The 13,101-nt window shown below is 48.0% G+C and overlaps 1 protein-coding gene across 5 annotated transcripts in view; it reads right to left on the reverse strand.

Annotated features, from left to right (window-relative positions):
* Positions 1-13,101, reverse strand: part of FEZ1 (fasciculation and elongation protein zeta 1) — a 113,319-nt gene that overhangs the window by 32,812 nt on the left and 67,406 nt on the right. For 3 of the 5 annotated variants that reach the window (XM_080650417.1, XM_080650418.1, XM_080650419.1), the window contains one exon: positions 5,773-6,117. In XM_080650417.1, coding sequence (XP_080506543.1) covers positions 5,773-6,083 — 311 coding nt within the window. In that variant the 5' untranslated portion in view covers positions 6,084-6,117. Of the gene's footprint in view, positions 1-5,772; positions 6,118-12,038; positions 12,383-13,101 lie in introns of those variants that run through there. The other 2 variants (XM_080650416.1, XM_080650420.1) reach the window with 2 other exon arrangements.

Below are 13,101 nucleotides of genomic sequence, written 5' to 3' on the forward strand. Positions count from 1 at the left end.
TTGCCTCCCACACATGCCCCAACCAGGATCAAACCCACAACCTAGGTATGTGCCCTGACCAGAAATCAAACCCTCAACCTGTTGGCGTACGGGATGACACTCCAACCGACTGAGCCACACTGGCCAGGGCGCAGAGAGATTTTCCCAGTGCGTGATGCATACAATTCAGGCGATGAAACACACAAGGTAACGGTAGTGCTGGGGTTATCCGCTCATTCGTTATTTTCCTACAATTACAGGAAAGCACTTTGCAAGAGCTCATTGTTAGACATCTCTTCAGCAGGATTTCAGAGTCTCCTTCTTAAACACGGGCGATGACCCAATCTCTATCAGGCACTATATTAGAGCTGCACTAATCCAGCCTAATTCTAAATGCGAGTCTCATTAGCATTCTAAAGCCAAGAGGCAAATATCTGCTCTCTGCAAGACAAAAGTCCCAGCGCCACACCCACTGGAAGGACCGGTGGACGACGACTGTGAGCATCAAACCCCTGCACCACGTTCTCTGCTGGCGAAGGAGCAGCAAGGCACGCAGGCACCGACCTTCAGACTTGTCCCTGCAGCAAGTCCTGGAAAATGAAATTCAGCAAAGCCCAAAATAGGCCTTTCGTACCTCTCTTCTGAGCAGGATGGAAGCTGGGAACGTCGATAGACTGCACCCTTCCCAATGACCTTGAAACTATTCGTATCCTTAAAGAGACAACTGGGAACTCTTGCAAATCTTTTAGGGAGCAGCGACTTTTCTCTTCCAGGCCTTCACTACCACACTCTGGATTTTACCTTCGGATTCTAGAGTTTTAGTGACAACTTCCTAAACCGTTGCTGAAACCTCAGGATTCAAGCTGTTCTCATTCTCTTTCAGGTTTTGCTCGGGTTTTCTTCTTCCATTCAAGGAACTTTTTATCCTCAGAGGTTCAAAGCAGCCTTTAGACAGAAGGACTCTCATCTCTTTGTAATCACAATGCGTACCTTTCCTATATTTATTCGGTGCCCATTTAACACCAATAACAATGAACAGCCAACACTTAGCCAGCAAGCACTTACCGTAAGCCAGACACTATCCTAACCTCTTTATGTGGATGGATTCATTCATTCATTCCAAACAACAGCTCTGTAAGGCAGATAATAATGAGGAGAAGCTGGAACGTGGGGGAGTTCGTTTAACCTGGCTAAGTTTACACAGCCAGTAAGGACAGAGGTGGGACTGGACCAGGCAATAGAGCTTACAGAGCCTACATTCCTAACTACTTCACTCTTCCAGTCCTTGATGAATTTTATGATAGGCATAGGCATCAGAATACTACATCCATCAAGTTCCAAATCACACCCTAGAACAGCAGTTCAGGAACTGGCTGTGCATGGAAAGTCTAGAACTACATTGTTCTGGGCAGTGTGCTTTCATCAGTCTACAGAAGACCAAGGGCCACGCCCTGCTTTCTGTCTACATCTCCATCCCGGGAAAGGCAGAGGCGGGACGCTGGGAGGCAGGCAGTCACAGGGACCAGGAGCCGGGGCGGGAGGGAAAGCACAAAGCTCGCTGTGAGGAAGAGTGGGAAGGGCTTTCTCCCCAGAGAGGCTAATTATGGATGGTAAGCAGGGTCCTTGGAAACGGACATAGTCCCTTTTACAGGGACCCTGAGGAGGACTGTAAAATTCCACTTCCCTGGGAAGCATCCTGCTATTTATTGACTCTTATCTTGGGGGAAGGAGACTCTGAAAGCCACCTACTCTATCCTTTACCAGAGATTTAAGATTAACCCTAGCCAGACAGGTCAGGTGGTTAGAGCACTGTCTCCATGCGCTAAGGTTGCGGGATCGATCCCCTGTCAGGGCACATACACAAGTCAACCAGTGAATGCGTGAACAAGTGGAACAACAAATCAATCTCTGTCTCTCTCTCTGTGTCTCTGTCTCTCTGTGTCTCTCTCTCTGTTTCTCTCATCAGTTAAAAAAAAGGAACTAAGATTAGACAGGTTGCCTCAATTTCTGTCATGCTGCCCTGGCACCCGGGGTTCAATTTGTTCTCAGTCCCTATGATAACAGAAACAGCTTTTAGGTGCCTATTTTATAGCTTGGGCTTAGTTGCCTGCAGAATGGACGAACCAGGGGTGGGCAAACTTTTTGACTTGAGGGCCACAATGGGTTCTTAAACTGGACCGGAGGGCCGGAACAAAAGCATGGATGGAGTGTTTGTGTGAACTAATATAAATTCAAAGTAAAGGAGCGGAGGGGAGAGCAAGAGAACCGGATAGAACAGCCGGATCCGGCCCGCGGGCCGTAGTTTGCCCACGGCTGGATTAAACTGTCTTTCACCAGAGGGCTCGGCATTTGGGGAAGGGTGATGGCAGAGGGTGAACAAACCGAACAGAATGGGTTATGATAATACACCTAGACAAAAACTCAGGTCTGAAACTGGCAACGGAGCCATCAAGGCTACATTAGTCCAGCCACACCTGCCCCCCACACACACACACAGACCCCTACATACCTATTCCTGACAATATAGTAGACAGTGCACAGGTCTTATTAGAATTCCAACTTGATAACATTTCCCTGAATCCCCTCTAGGCCGACAACAGCCCTTGTCCAGTGGTTCACTGGCATCTAGCCATCAATATCCACACTTAGATGTGTGTTTAACATGGATAGACTTTTGCAGTTAATATTTAAGAATAATTAATTACTAGCACATGAATGATTTTGAACAATTTTCGGATTCTTTATAAATGCTTAATACAATTAATACAATCTGTGCCTTCTATATGGAGAAAGAAGAGAATTAACTTTCCTAACAAATCAGTTATCTGTCATCTTTTCCTATCTGATTATTTGGTATTTACTTGTCTTCAACGTAAAGTGTGGCTGATTGTAGGCCATTTATATATTGTGTAGACTTTGTTTTTAACCTCACCTTTGACCCCACAATTCCATCTGAAGAACAAGAAATCTGTCAGGTCTCACGTGGCTGGCCCCTCTATCTCCAGGGCACTTGTAAGAAGGCTCAGAGGGACCCCAGGAGGCAGGAGGTGGGGTGAGAACTGTCCCTTCCCATTTGTATTGGCCCCTAGGAACCTCAGGCCTCCAGGTTCAATCTCTTATAATAAAGGGAAGGGTGATCACATATAAGCAAGGAAGAGATTCTGAAATAGTTTCGAAATTTAAAAACAGGAGCTATATATTCAAGTCTGACTCTCGTTTAATGCCCCCATGCCCTGGTCAATCAGAGATAAGCTGATAGCTCCGCCAAGTCCCTGTTAGCCAAACAGTTCCCAATGAAAATGAAAGAAACCAAACCTTCAAAGGGAACCCTGCATTTGCTTTCTGGTTGGTGCCTTCTTCAAGGAGGTTAGTTTGACCAAAATGTCACTGTTTTTTGTGTTTGTTTGTTGGTTTTTTAAGGTTCTATCATTTAGCTCTATCCCACCCAAAACACTTTCAATTCATTTGTAGATGAACTATCCCTCCAAATACCAAACCTAAGCAAGTTTATTGGAACCCTAGAGCTATGCAGGAGAACCACAATCCAGTCAGTTATTAAATTATTTTCTTCCTTTACCTCATCATATTTTACAGTTAAAATATCTGAATAGGTGTCTATAAAACAAAGTATGTAGTTGAATCCTCATTTTTATTTTAAGTTGTAAAGATTCAGATATGCTGACCACACTGTTAATTTCGCTCTTCCCAGATTCCTCCCTCGACACTACCCCCAAACCATACTTTTATCTCCAAGGAATTCTTCAACCTTTGGTCTGTTAGCTGAGTCAGTCAATGAGGCAGGCAAGTCCGGGGAAAGTCAGGATAAGACACTAATCCCATGTGAGGGTAATTGACATTGAGTGGCCTCTGTTAATGTGCTACTTGCTGGCTGTGCCTCCATCCTTAATGAGGCAGCGGGGGGTTAAGTAGGGGAGAGATGATTTGTTGGGAGCAAAAGGAATTGGACACATCGTAAAAAGTCATTTTCTGAGCGCAGCCTGGGTGAGGTGAGAAATGAGGTTCTTTGCCAGTCCTTAGTCCCGCTTCATCAAGACTGAGCTCTGGAGGTTTCAAAGGTGAGGACCCACGCAGTCAACTAGAGTTAGTGACTAGCCCAAGGTCACACAGCGACTTAGTGAGAGTCTGAAAATTAGAATTCATAGTCTTTATATTTCTAGTTCATTGCCTGGTGCAATGGACTAGAGTGAAAAAATACTCTGTATAATAAAGCCCCACGGTCATCCTTTTTTTGACTTAAAAGAGTCGAACAAATTATAACAGTCTCAGTATCTAAAAAGAATTAGTTTGACACTTGAAATGGAATAACATACAGTCCACTGTGATAGTACTGGTCACCAGAGTGAAATGTTCTCTACGCCCAGGCCTTCAGATGAGCATTAATGAAAAAGAGAAGACAGAAATGGGTTAGACCTAGCTAGAAACACTGTACGTATACCTACAAGGCTAGCTATTATCGCCATTCCATTCATTCAATAGTCAATATGTCACTCAAAAATATTATTTGATCACTTACTACATACCAAGCACTACATTAGACAGTGGGGATATAATAGTAAGACACAAATTTGTTGCCCTGTATTCAGAGATACCGTCTTCATTAGCCACCAAATAACCTACTATCTGCCCAATATGGTCAGGTTCAATCCTCTGACAGGGGTGGGCAAACTTTTTACTCGAGGGCCACAATGGGTTCTTAAACTTGACCGGAGGGCCGGAACAAAAGCATGGATGGAATGTTTGTGTGAACTAATATAAATTCAAAGTAAAGGAGCGGAGGGGAGAGCAAGAGAACCGGATAGAACAGCCGGATCCAGCCCGCGGGCCGTAGTTTGCCCACGGCTGGTCTAGGACATGCCTCTTATGCAGCTTGTCTATGGTCAGCTCTTCCTGCTCAAGTCCATAAAAAGAGAAACCAAAAGCACAGTTGTTCTCCAAACTTCCATGACCAACTACGTGGCATTTCTTGGGTGATGCCCAAAGAACAATTGGTGCATGTTTTATCTCTATAGGGAATTCATTGTTTTTTTTGTTTTGTTTTGTTTTTTATCAATGCCCCAAACACTCTTTAATTTATGTGAAAAATTACCCCTTCTCTTTCTAGTCCCTCCTCGAACAGCTCTGTTCTCAGATATCTTTTCTCGACTACTGCTCTGGCCTGAGAAGGTGGCTAGTGAGTGGCATGGGGAACCTGGCTGGGTGGGTTACTACTGACATAAAGAAAGCTGAAGATAGCCCTAGCTGGTTTGGCTCAGTGGATAGAGCATCGGCCTGCGGACTGAAGGGTCCCAGGTTCGATTTCGGTCAAAGGCACATGCCTGGGTTGCGGGCTTGATCCCCTGTAGGGGACCTGCAGGAGGCAGCCAATCAATGATTCTCTCTCATCATTGATGTTTCTAACTCTCTTTCCCTCTCCCTTCTTCTCTGAAATCAATAAAGATATATTTTTTTAAAAAAAGAAAGCTGAAGATAGACAGACACCCCCCGCCCCAAGTTTACCATACTCCTGAAATTCTATTTTGTATCTAGGGGAAACTTTCTATTTCCTAAAATCCCTTCACTTCTTTAAGGTTTCAACTTAAGAAAGCTCTGCAGGTGACTATGAAGGGTCACGACAGAACAATGTCAGCAACTACCAGGGAGAGCACTGCCCCGCTGACATGAAAAGGTATGGAAGAAGCCAGGAGCTCATAGACAGAATCTAGGTCTATGTCAAGGGGCCCCGGACCACAGGGCTCTTGTATGAAGCAAGAGAGGGCAACTAAGACGTCTTACTCCTCGTCCTGCAGGGTCTCCTCCTCCTCTTGGATCTGGAACTGGTTCTTCACGGGAGCCAGGTTCTCGGTCTTGGCATTGTAGTTCCGGAAGCAGACATTGAGCTTCTCATCAAATTCATTCACGAGGTCCTCCATGGACTTGAAGCTGATTATTTCAGAAGAGAAATTCTCAAGCTCAGAGAGGGAGGGGTCCTCCAGGTGGTGGGGCGAGGAGCCATAGAGACACCGTGGCTTCTCCTCCTGTTCCTCTGAGCAGCAGGGCCGGAGGTCCTCAAACTCTTCATCCAGACTCACCAGTGGGGCCTCCATCCTGGCGCAGCTGCAACGTTCAGGATTCGTTTCTCTGGAAGAAATAAACAAGCTAATGTGAGTTTGGACTGGGCGTTGGGGCCAGCCCTGCTGAGGGAACATAATCACATATTCCATTACTCTGTGTCTCTCTAAACACAGAGTCCACTTAACTGGCATCCATCGCTCCTGCGCGTGCTCATTATTCTGCACTTAAGGAGTTCAAATATCATTGTCAGTATGAATAACACTAATCTAAATAGAATACACTTGAGAGGTATACCTGCTTCCAGTTCCCTGCTCTAAAAACCGAAGCATCGTGGTTCCGTGTGCAGCCCCTGGACCAGACCGCCCAGGCTCGCATCCTGTTCTGCCCTTTCCCAGCTTCGACCTTAGCAAGTTTCTTAACTTCTCTGTGTTTCCCTTTATTCTTCCCAAGACAGAGATAAAACAGGACCTACCTCCAAGGGTTGTCACAGGGTGAAAGGGGTAAACACAGGGAGGAGCTTAGGACAGTGGCTGGCAGACAACAAATGTCAATATTGTTCGAAATATGCCCATATCCTTAACCACGTGCTCTGAACACTGGAAGGTCCTCATAATTTATTTGGTGGAAAAACCTGACCTGAAGCTAAGCTCATTTGGCAACTAAACCTGATTTACATGAATATGAAAGTTGCTTATGGTTTTAAGTTATCCCACTTAGTGTGTTTTGCTGCAGAAATATTAATTTTTTAAATTATAGAGATTATTGCACCGGTCCCCAGGGGATGCTTTGCAGAATAGGCACTCTATTACTGCCTTCCACATGTTGAGATAATCTAAATTCTTAAACATGCCTGGCCCTAAAGATTTTGGATAGCAAGTCATGGACCTCGCTATTACTACCCTCATCAATAAACAACAGACTAACAGAACACTAGCAGAGGCTTTCAAACAAGCACCGGAGTTTTTCCCAGACATAGAGCAAAACCAGGACTAGAGGAATGGATTAAATGATCTGGTATCCATAAAAGACAGACCCAACTACCAATGTGTTCCCCGTTGTTCCAGAGCCAGAGCCCACAACCACCATGTTGGCCTCTGTGCCCGGGGAAGGCTGCAGGCTCTGGCCTCCGTTTCCCACAGCTCCAGGCCCTCTTCAAACATTGCCTTCATCTGTGATTCATCCATCCGTTTGCACCTCCAAGCCCTTCCCCAATTTGAATCTAAATCCCTCGAGGGCACTGACGTCCTCGAATGGCCTCCTGGGCTCCTAGCACACACTGCCTTGTGGCCAGGCAACCAATCAATGTGTACTCGCTGAAAAAATGATCTTCTCTTCCACATACAGTTTCTCATTCTCCATCTCAGGCAGCACATGTATCATTATCGATCATACCCTCCTCTGCCCACAAAACTTCCTTCCTTGTAACACAGAAAGGCAACCCAGCTTTGCTCTCCTGTCGCTGTGATTTCTGATGCAGTTAGCTGCTTAAATTGGAACCACTATCCGAGGAGAACCAAATGGACAGCAAAAACCACGGGGTTTACCCTAAGACTTCACTCTCCATCTCTGTCTACGTTTAAAACTCTAGATAAGGGAAGCAAAGGGCGCGCCAGGTGAGGACCTGGACGGCTCTTCCTGGGTTTTTACTGGTGGTTAAGTCAGCATCACATCCAGCACATTCTGAGTGTGTACAGTTTACAGAGGCAGCATGATAGGGCCTTCGAATACAAAAGGAAACAAGAGCAGTATGATATCTTGGAAAGAACACAGGCTTAGGAGCCAACAGACCTGGCTCAAGGATAAGCATCGTGGGTCCTGATGAACTCATTTGTTAAGATGAAGGTGTTGGCATAGAACTAATACCTTTGGAAGTTAATTTTAATAACATTAACTTAATTAATAATTTAACTATAATAATATATTTTATTTAATCCAGTATATCCAAGATATCACCATTTCAAATTGTAATCCATATTTTAAAATACTGATGATCCATTTTTACATGCTTTTTCCATACTAAGTCTTTGACATCCAGGGTATGTTTTACAATTACAGCTAGTCTCCATTTGGACCACCTACCTTCCCAGTGCCCAATAGCCACGTGTGGCTGGTGGCTACCCTATTGGACAACACCCCTAAAGAGCACTACACAACTAATGTCAGTCAGGGATTCATCACCTAGTCTACAGACCCCAAGGGCTCTTTTATATGGCCAAAGGGGCCTATGGCACAGAAAAGATTAGGAATCCTGTCCAGCCAGTGTGGCTCAGTGGTTGAGCATCGACCTATGAACCAGGAGGTCATGTTTGATTCCAGTGAAGGCACATGCCCAGGTTTCAGGCTCGATCCCCAATAGGGGCGTGCAGGAGGCAGCCAATCAATGATTCTCTCTCAACATTGATGTTTCTATCTCTCTCTCCCCCTCCCTTCCTCTCTCTGAAACTATATTTTAAACAAAATTAGGAATCCTTTAGTGCCCAAGGGAGTTTAGGAAAGATCACGGAGTGCAGTAGCGGGCAGGGAAGGTTTTACTGCTGAGGGTTTGTGCTGATGGAGCAGGACTCTGTGATGGTGAAGAGCCTGCACTGCAGATTCCCTGTTACTTCCCAGCTCTGAGACTTGGGCCAAATCATCAGCCTCGTTGTGCCTCAGTCTCCTCATCCATAATTGGGATTTAGAACGGTACTTACATTGAATAGTAGTTATTTTGTGGAGTAAATGAGATCAACTTTGAAATGCTAAGCACAATGCATGGAACACACAGAGTCCAATAAATGCCAATGACTAGGAAAATGAGAATAACTTGGTTACCTGGAAATGTGGATTGAGAATGCTCCAAGTGAAAGAAAAACAATCCTTGCTATATATTCTAGGCTTCAAAATGCCTATCAAATGAGAGAACTATTTATTGCTAAGTGAATTTTTTCATCTTTTTTGCTAAAGCACCATATTTTCAATTCATTTGGTCGAAGCCTCTTGGGTCCCAGGTCCCATTTCAGAGAGACATAAAGGTTAACCAGCAGCTGTTCCAAAATTTTACATTTCCTTTAAATGTGCACGCTTCTCTAGGAGAGAGGGGGCGCTGGGAGGAGCAGGAGATACCAAGGGGGTGCTGATTTGAAATGGCACAATCCATACTAATTAACTAGCAACGAGAGGGCAATCTAGGACAAGATTGAGTCTTGAATGTTGGCAACAGGAAGATTATGCTGAAAGCACCTATCCTCGGCTCATGCAGACTCTAGAGAAATGAATTCATCTAGAGGTTTACTAAAGAAGAAATGGATATCACAGTTCTGGAGTTCAGAAACATGATCGTAATCAATAACATGGCCTGATTTCTTTTCATCGATTCACTGCCGAGAAGCCGAGAAGCTCCACGTGAATGGCCAGCTGGAGGTGATGCTGAAACTGAAAGCCTGTGCTGGGAACCAGAAGCCACTCAGCACCCAACCTGAGCCCAGCCTTTGCAGAAAGAGCCCCGGCCCCGGCAGAGGAGATGAGAGCCAGGCATTCTGACTGGCCCTACCCTGGTCTTGAGGAGGGGCCTCTGGGTTGGGGCTGGCAGCCCTTCCTGAAATGGTGCCTTTACTCTCCTTCCTTCAGCTTGCCTTCTTTCACTCCTCTCTCTTGGTAGGGTGCCTTTGCCCCCAAACTGAAATGTCCTACTCTTGCATCTGGCAAGCGTGCACCTGTCTTCATCCGCAGGTCATCGGGGAGGCCTCCTCCCCTTAAAAGCTGGGGTTGAGCCCTAGCTGGTTTGGCTCAGTGGATAGAGCGTGGGCCTGCGGACTGAAGGGTCCCAGGTTCGATTCCAGTCAAGGGCATGTACCTTCGTTGCAGGCACATTCCCAGTAGGGGGTGTGCAGGAGGCAGCTGATCAATGTTTCTCTCTCATCGATGTTTCTAACTCTCTATCCCTCTCCTTTCCTCTCTGTAAATAATCAATAAAATATATTTTTTTAAAAAAGCTGGGGTTGAGCCCTAGCTGGTTTGGCTCAGTGGATAGAGCGTGGGCCTGCGGACTGAAGCGTCCCTGGGTTGGATTCCAGTCAAGGGCACATGCTGGGGGTGGGGTTCGATCCCCGGTAGGGGGCATGCAGGAGGCAGCCAATCAATGATTCTCTCTCATCATTGATTATTTCTCTTTCTCTGTTCCTCTCCCTTCCTTCTCTGAAATCAACAAAAATATATTTTTTAAAAAGCTACAGTTGAAATAGTTGATCACTTATCCCCTTTCTCTATGCTTCCAAAGTCGATTTTTATTTTTATTTTTTTTAATATATTTTATTGATTTTTTACAGAGAGGAAGGGAGAGGGATAGAGAGTTAGAAACATCGATAGGAGAGAAACATCGATCAGCTGCCTCTTGCACATCTCCCACTGGGGATGTGCCCGCAACCAAGGTACATGCCCTTGACCAGAATCGAACCCGGGACCCTTCAGTCCGCAGGCCAATGCTCCATCCACTGAGCCAAACCGGTCAGGGCAAAAAGTTGATTTTTAAAAGAATACATGGAGAATGGCAAAAAGAAGGACCCATAAAAGGCTTTTTCTCTTTATCACAGAACAGAGTACTATAGTTTGATTATGTCCTATTATCTATTCCACTTATTTTGGCTCCCGATGGGTAGTGCAATTTGGGAAAGAAAAGGCATCCCGGAGCTTAACAGAGGCCCAGCAGGGAACACATAAGCTGCTCGTGCAGTATAATGATGCACTGGCCGCAGCTTGGGGCAGCAGTCACATTTCCAGCCCCTGCTTTGCTAGCTGAGCAGAGCGGAGCAGAGCAGCAGAGAATTCACCGTGCCTCCAGAGGCCTCCATGCCATCTCCCCTTCTTCCCATTACTTGCCCCATAAATCAACAGATCCTGTGTGCCGCACCCCCCACCACCAGCCTCCCTACAACCTCCTTCCACTGATGCACCTTCCGTTTTCCTGCTGCTACTCAGCAAAGCCCACTCAGGATACATGATTGCGCCAGCTTCACATTTTGACGGAAAGAGTATTTCATTGCATATAAGCCAGCAACCCCTTCGGGGTTCTGCTTCCCTCTGTTCCCCTCCTCCTGCTGCTCCATTCACCCTCATTTCTCATCCCCCCTGCCCTCCGCCCCTGGGCTGTTAGGGCAAATAAAGGCTCCTCCTCGCAGCACAATGGCTGGCACTCCAAGAAAGCTGGGCTCATCCCGCCGGCTGCACACATTCCACTGGCCCTTTTGGCCAAACATAATGGAGACACTGAAGTGGGAGGGGATTTGGGGGTGTCGATAGGCAAGGAGGGGTTCGGCAAGGAGGGAAGGGATAGCAAGAGCGAATAGAGGGCTGTGATAATCACCCCCACCCTGGGCTCTGTCCAGCGCTGGGCCCAGCTCGGGGGCCCTGAGCCCACACTCGTCCTTTCTCAGACCTGTTCTGTGGCCCAACAATTGCTCCCCAGCGTCTGCGGCAGCGGCCAGGGCGCTGACCCTGCAGGAATGCCCAGTCCTGGGTAAGGCCTGGCACCCCAGGGAGGGCACAGCGGGGCGGAGCGGGTTATTAAGGGCAGAGATGACTGGAGCTTTAAGGTGACGGGCCAGATAACGGTCTTGAAAGGAGGCACCCACCCGCTGCTCGGTGGCTGCTGGGTGGCAACACCGGGCAGCGTCCCCTGCTCGCCGGCCCCAGACCGCGTGCTCGGGCACAGACACACACAGTCACATACACATACACACACACTGTCACATACACATACACATACACATACACATACACATACACATACACATACACATACACACATGCACCCCCGCCGGGCGCGCTCACACACACACACACACGCTGTCATACACGCACGCACACACAGCACTGTCACCCTCAGTCACACGCGCGGATACACACACACACACACCAGCCTGGCTGGGGGCCCAGGCTTGGATGCTGCTGGCAGTGCCCAAGTCCCGCATCCCCGCTGCGCTCCCGCGAAGGGCAGAGCAGAGAGCGCCCACCTCCGGGCTTTTCTTTCTGATTCCAGGATGGGACGCGTCGGGGGTGCGGGGCTGCGGCTCCCCTCGACCTGCGGGCCCCCGAAGCCCGGGTCGCGGGGCCTCCTCACCACCCCGTCCAACCCCCACCCATGGCGTGGGTCGGTCCGGACCAAGGTCGCCCCCGCGACTGCACCTGTGCGGGTCCTGGCGGAGGGAGGCGGTCCCCGGGCTCAGCGGGACACCTCCATCCACAGAACGGCCGGAGCGCAGTGCCAGGCAGCGGTGGGGCAGCGGCGGGGCAGCGGCGGCCGGGCGGCGGCGGCGGCGGCGGCTGCGGCGAGCTCCCCTCCACCCGCCCTCGCCCCTCCCTCGCCCCTCCCCGCGCTCGTGCCCGGCTCCGGGGGCGCGCCCGCGCTCGGGCTCCCGCCCACAGGCACGCGCGGACCCGTGCGTCATCTCCTTGTTAGCATTCAGAGCCTTCCTTGGAGCAGGTGGCCGCCTGTATTAATATTTATGAGTAAGTGCCCCCGCCCCCCTAGCGCCGGCCTTTCTGCTTCCCCCATGAAATAGGCAGAAGCCCAAGATGCGCGCGAGCCTTAACTCCCCACTTGGGAATCTCACTGGGCCTGATGCTGTAATTCTCAAAAGAAGCTCGGAGGTGGCTGAGTGGATGGACAGGCGAATGCTCGCAGGCACACTCCAATGACTCCTGGACTTTAAAAACTTGGCATCTAAGAAACTAAGACAGCCTGGCGCACGTGGCTTGCTGGTTGAGCGTTGCCCTATGAACCAGTTTGATTCCCGGTCAGGGCACAGGCCCTGGTTGCGGGTTCGATCCCCAGTGTAGGGCGTGCAAGAGGCAGTGGATCAATGACTCTCATCACTGATGTTTCTATCACCCTCTCCCTTCCTCTCTGAAATCAATATATATTTTTAAAAGAAATGAATACACAACCTTAGAAGAATTAAATAAGATAATTCAACATATATTAATACCTCCTGTGTGCAATCCATGTAAAGCTTTGGCGCAGGATCTAGCATATAGTAAGTGCTCAATAAGTGCTGCTTGTCTGTTGCTGGAGTT

Source organism: Plecotus auritus (assembly GCF_963455305.1).
Source record: "Plecotus auritus genome assembly, chromosome: 13".
In the NCBI taxonomy this organism is placed as follows: domain Eukaryota; kingdom Metazoa; phylum Chordata; class Mammalia; order Chiroptera; family Vespertilionidae; genus Plecotus; species Plecotus auritus.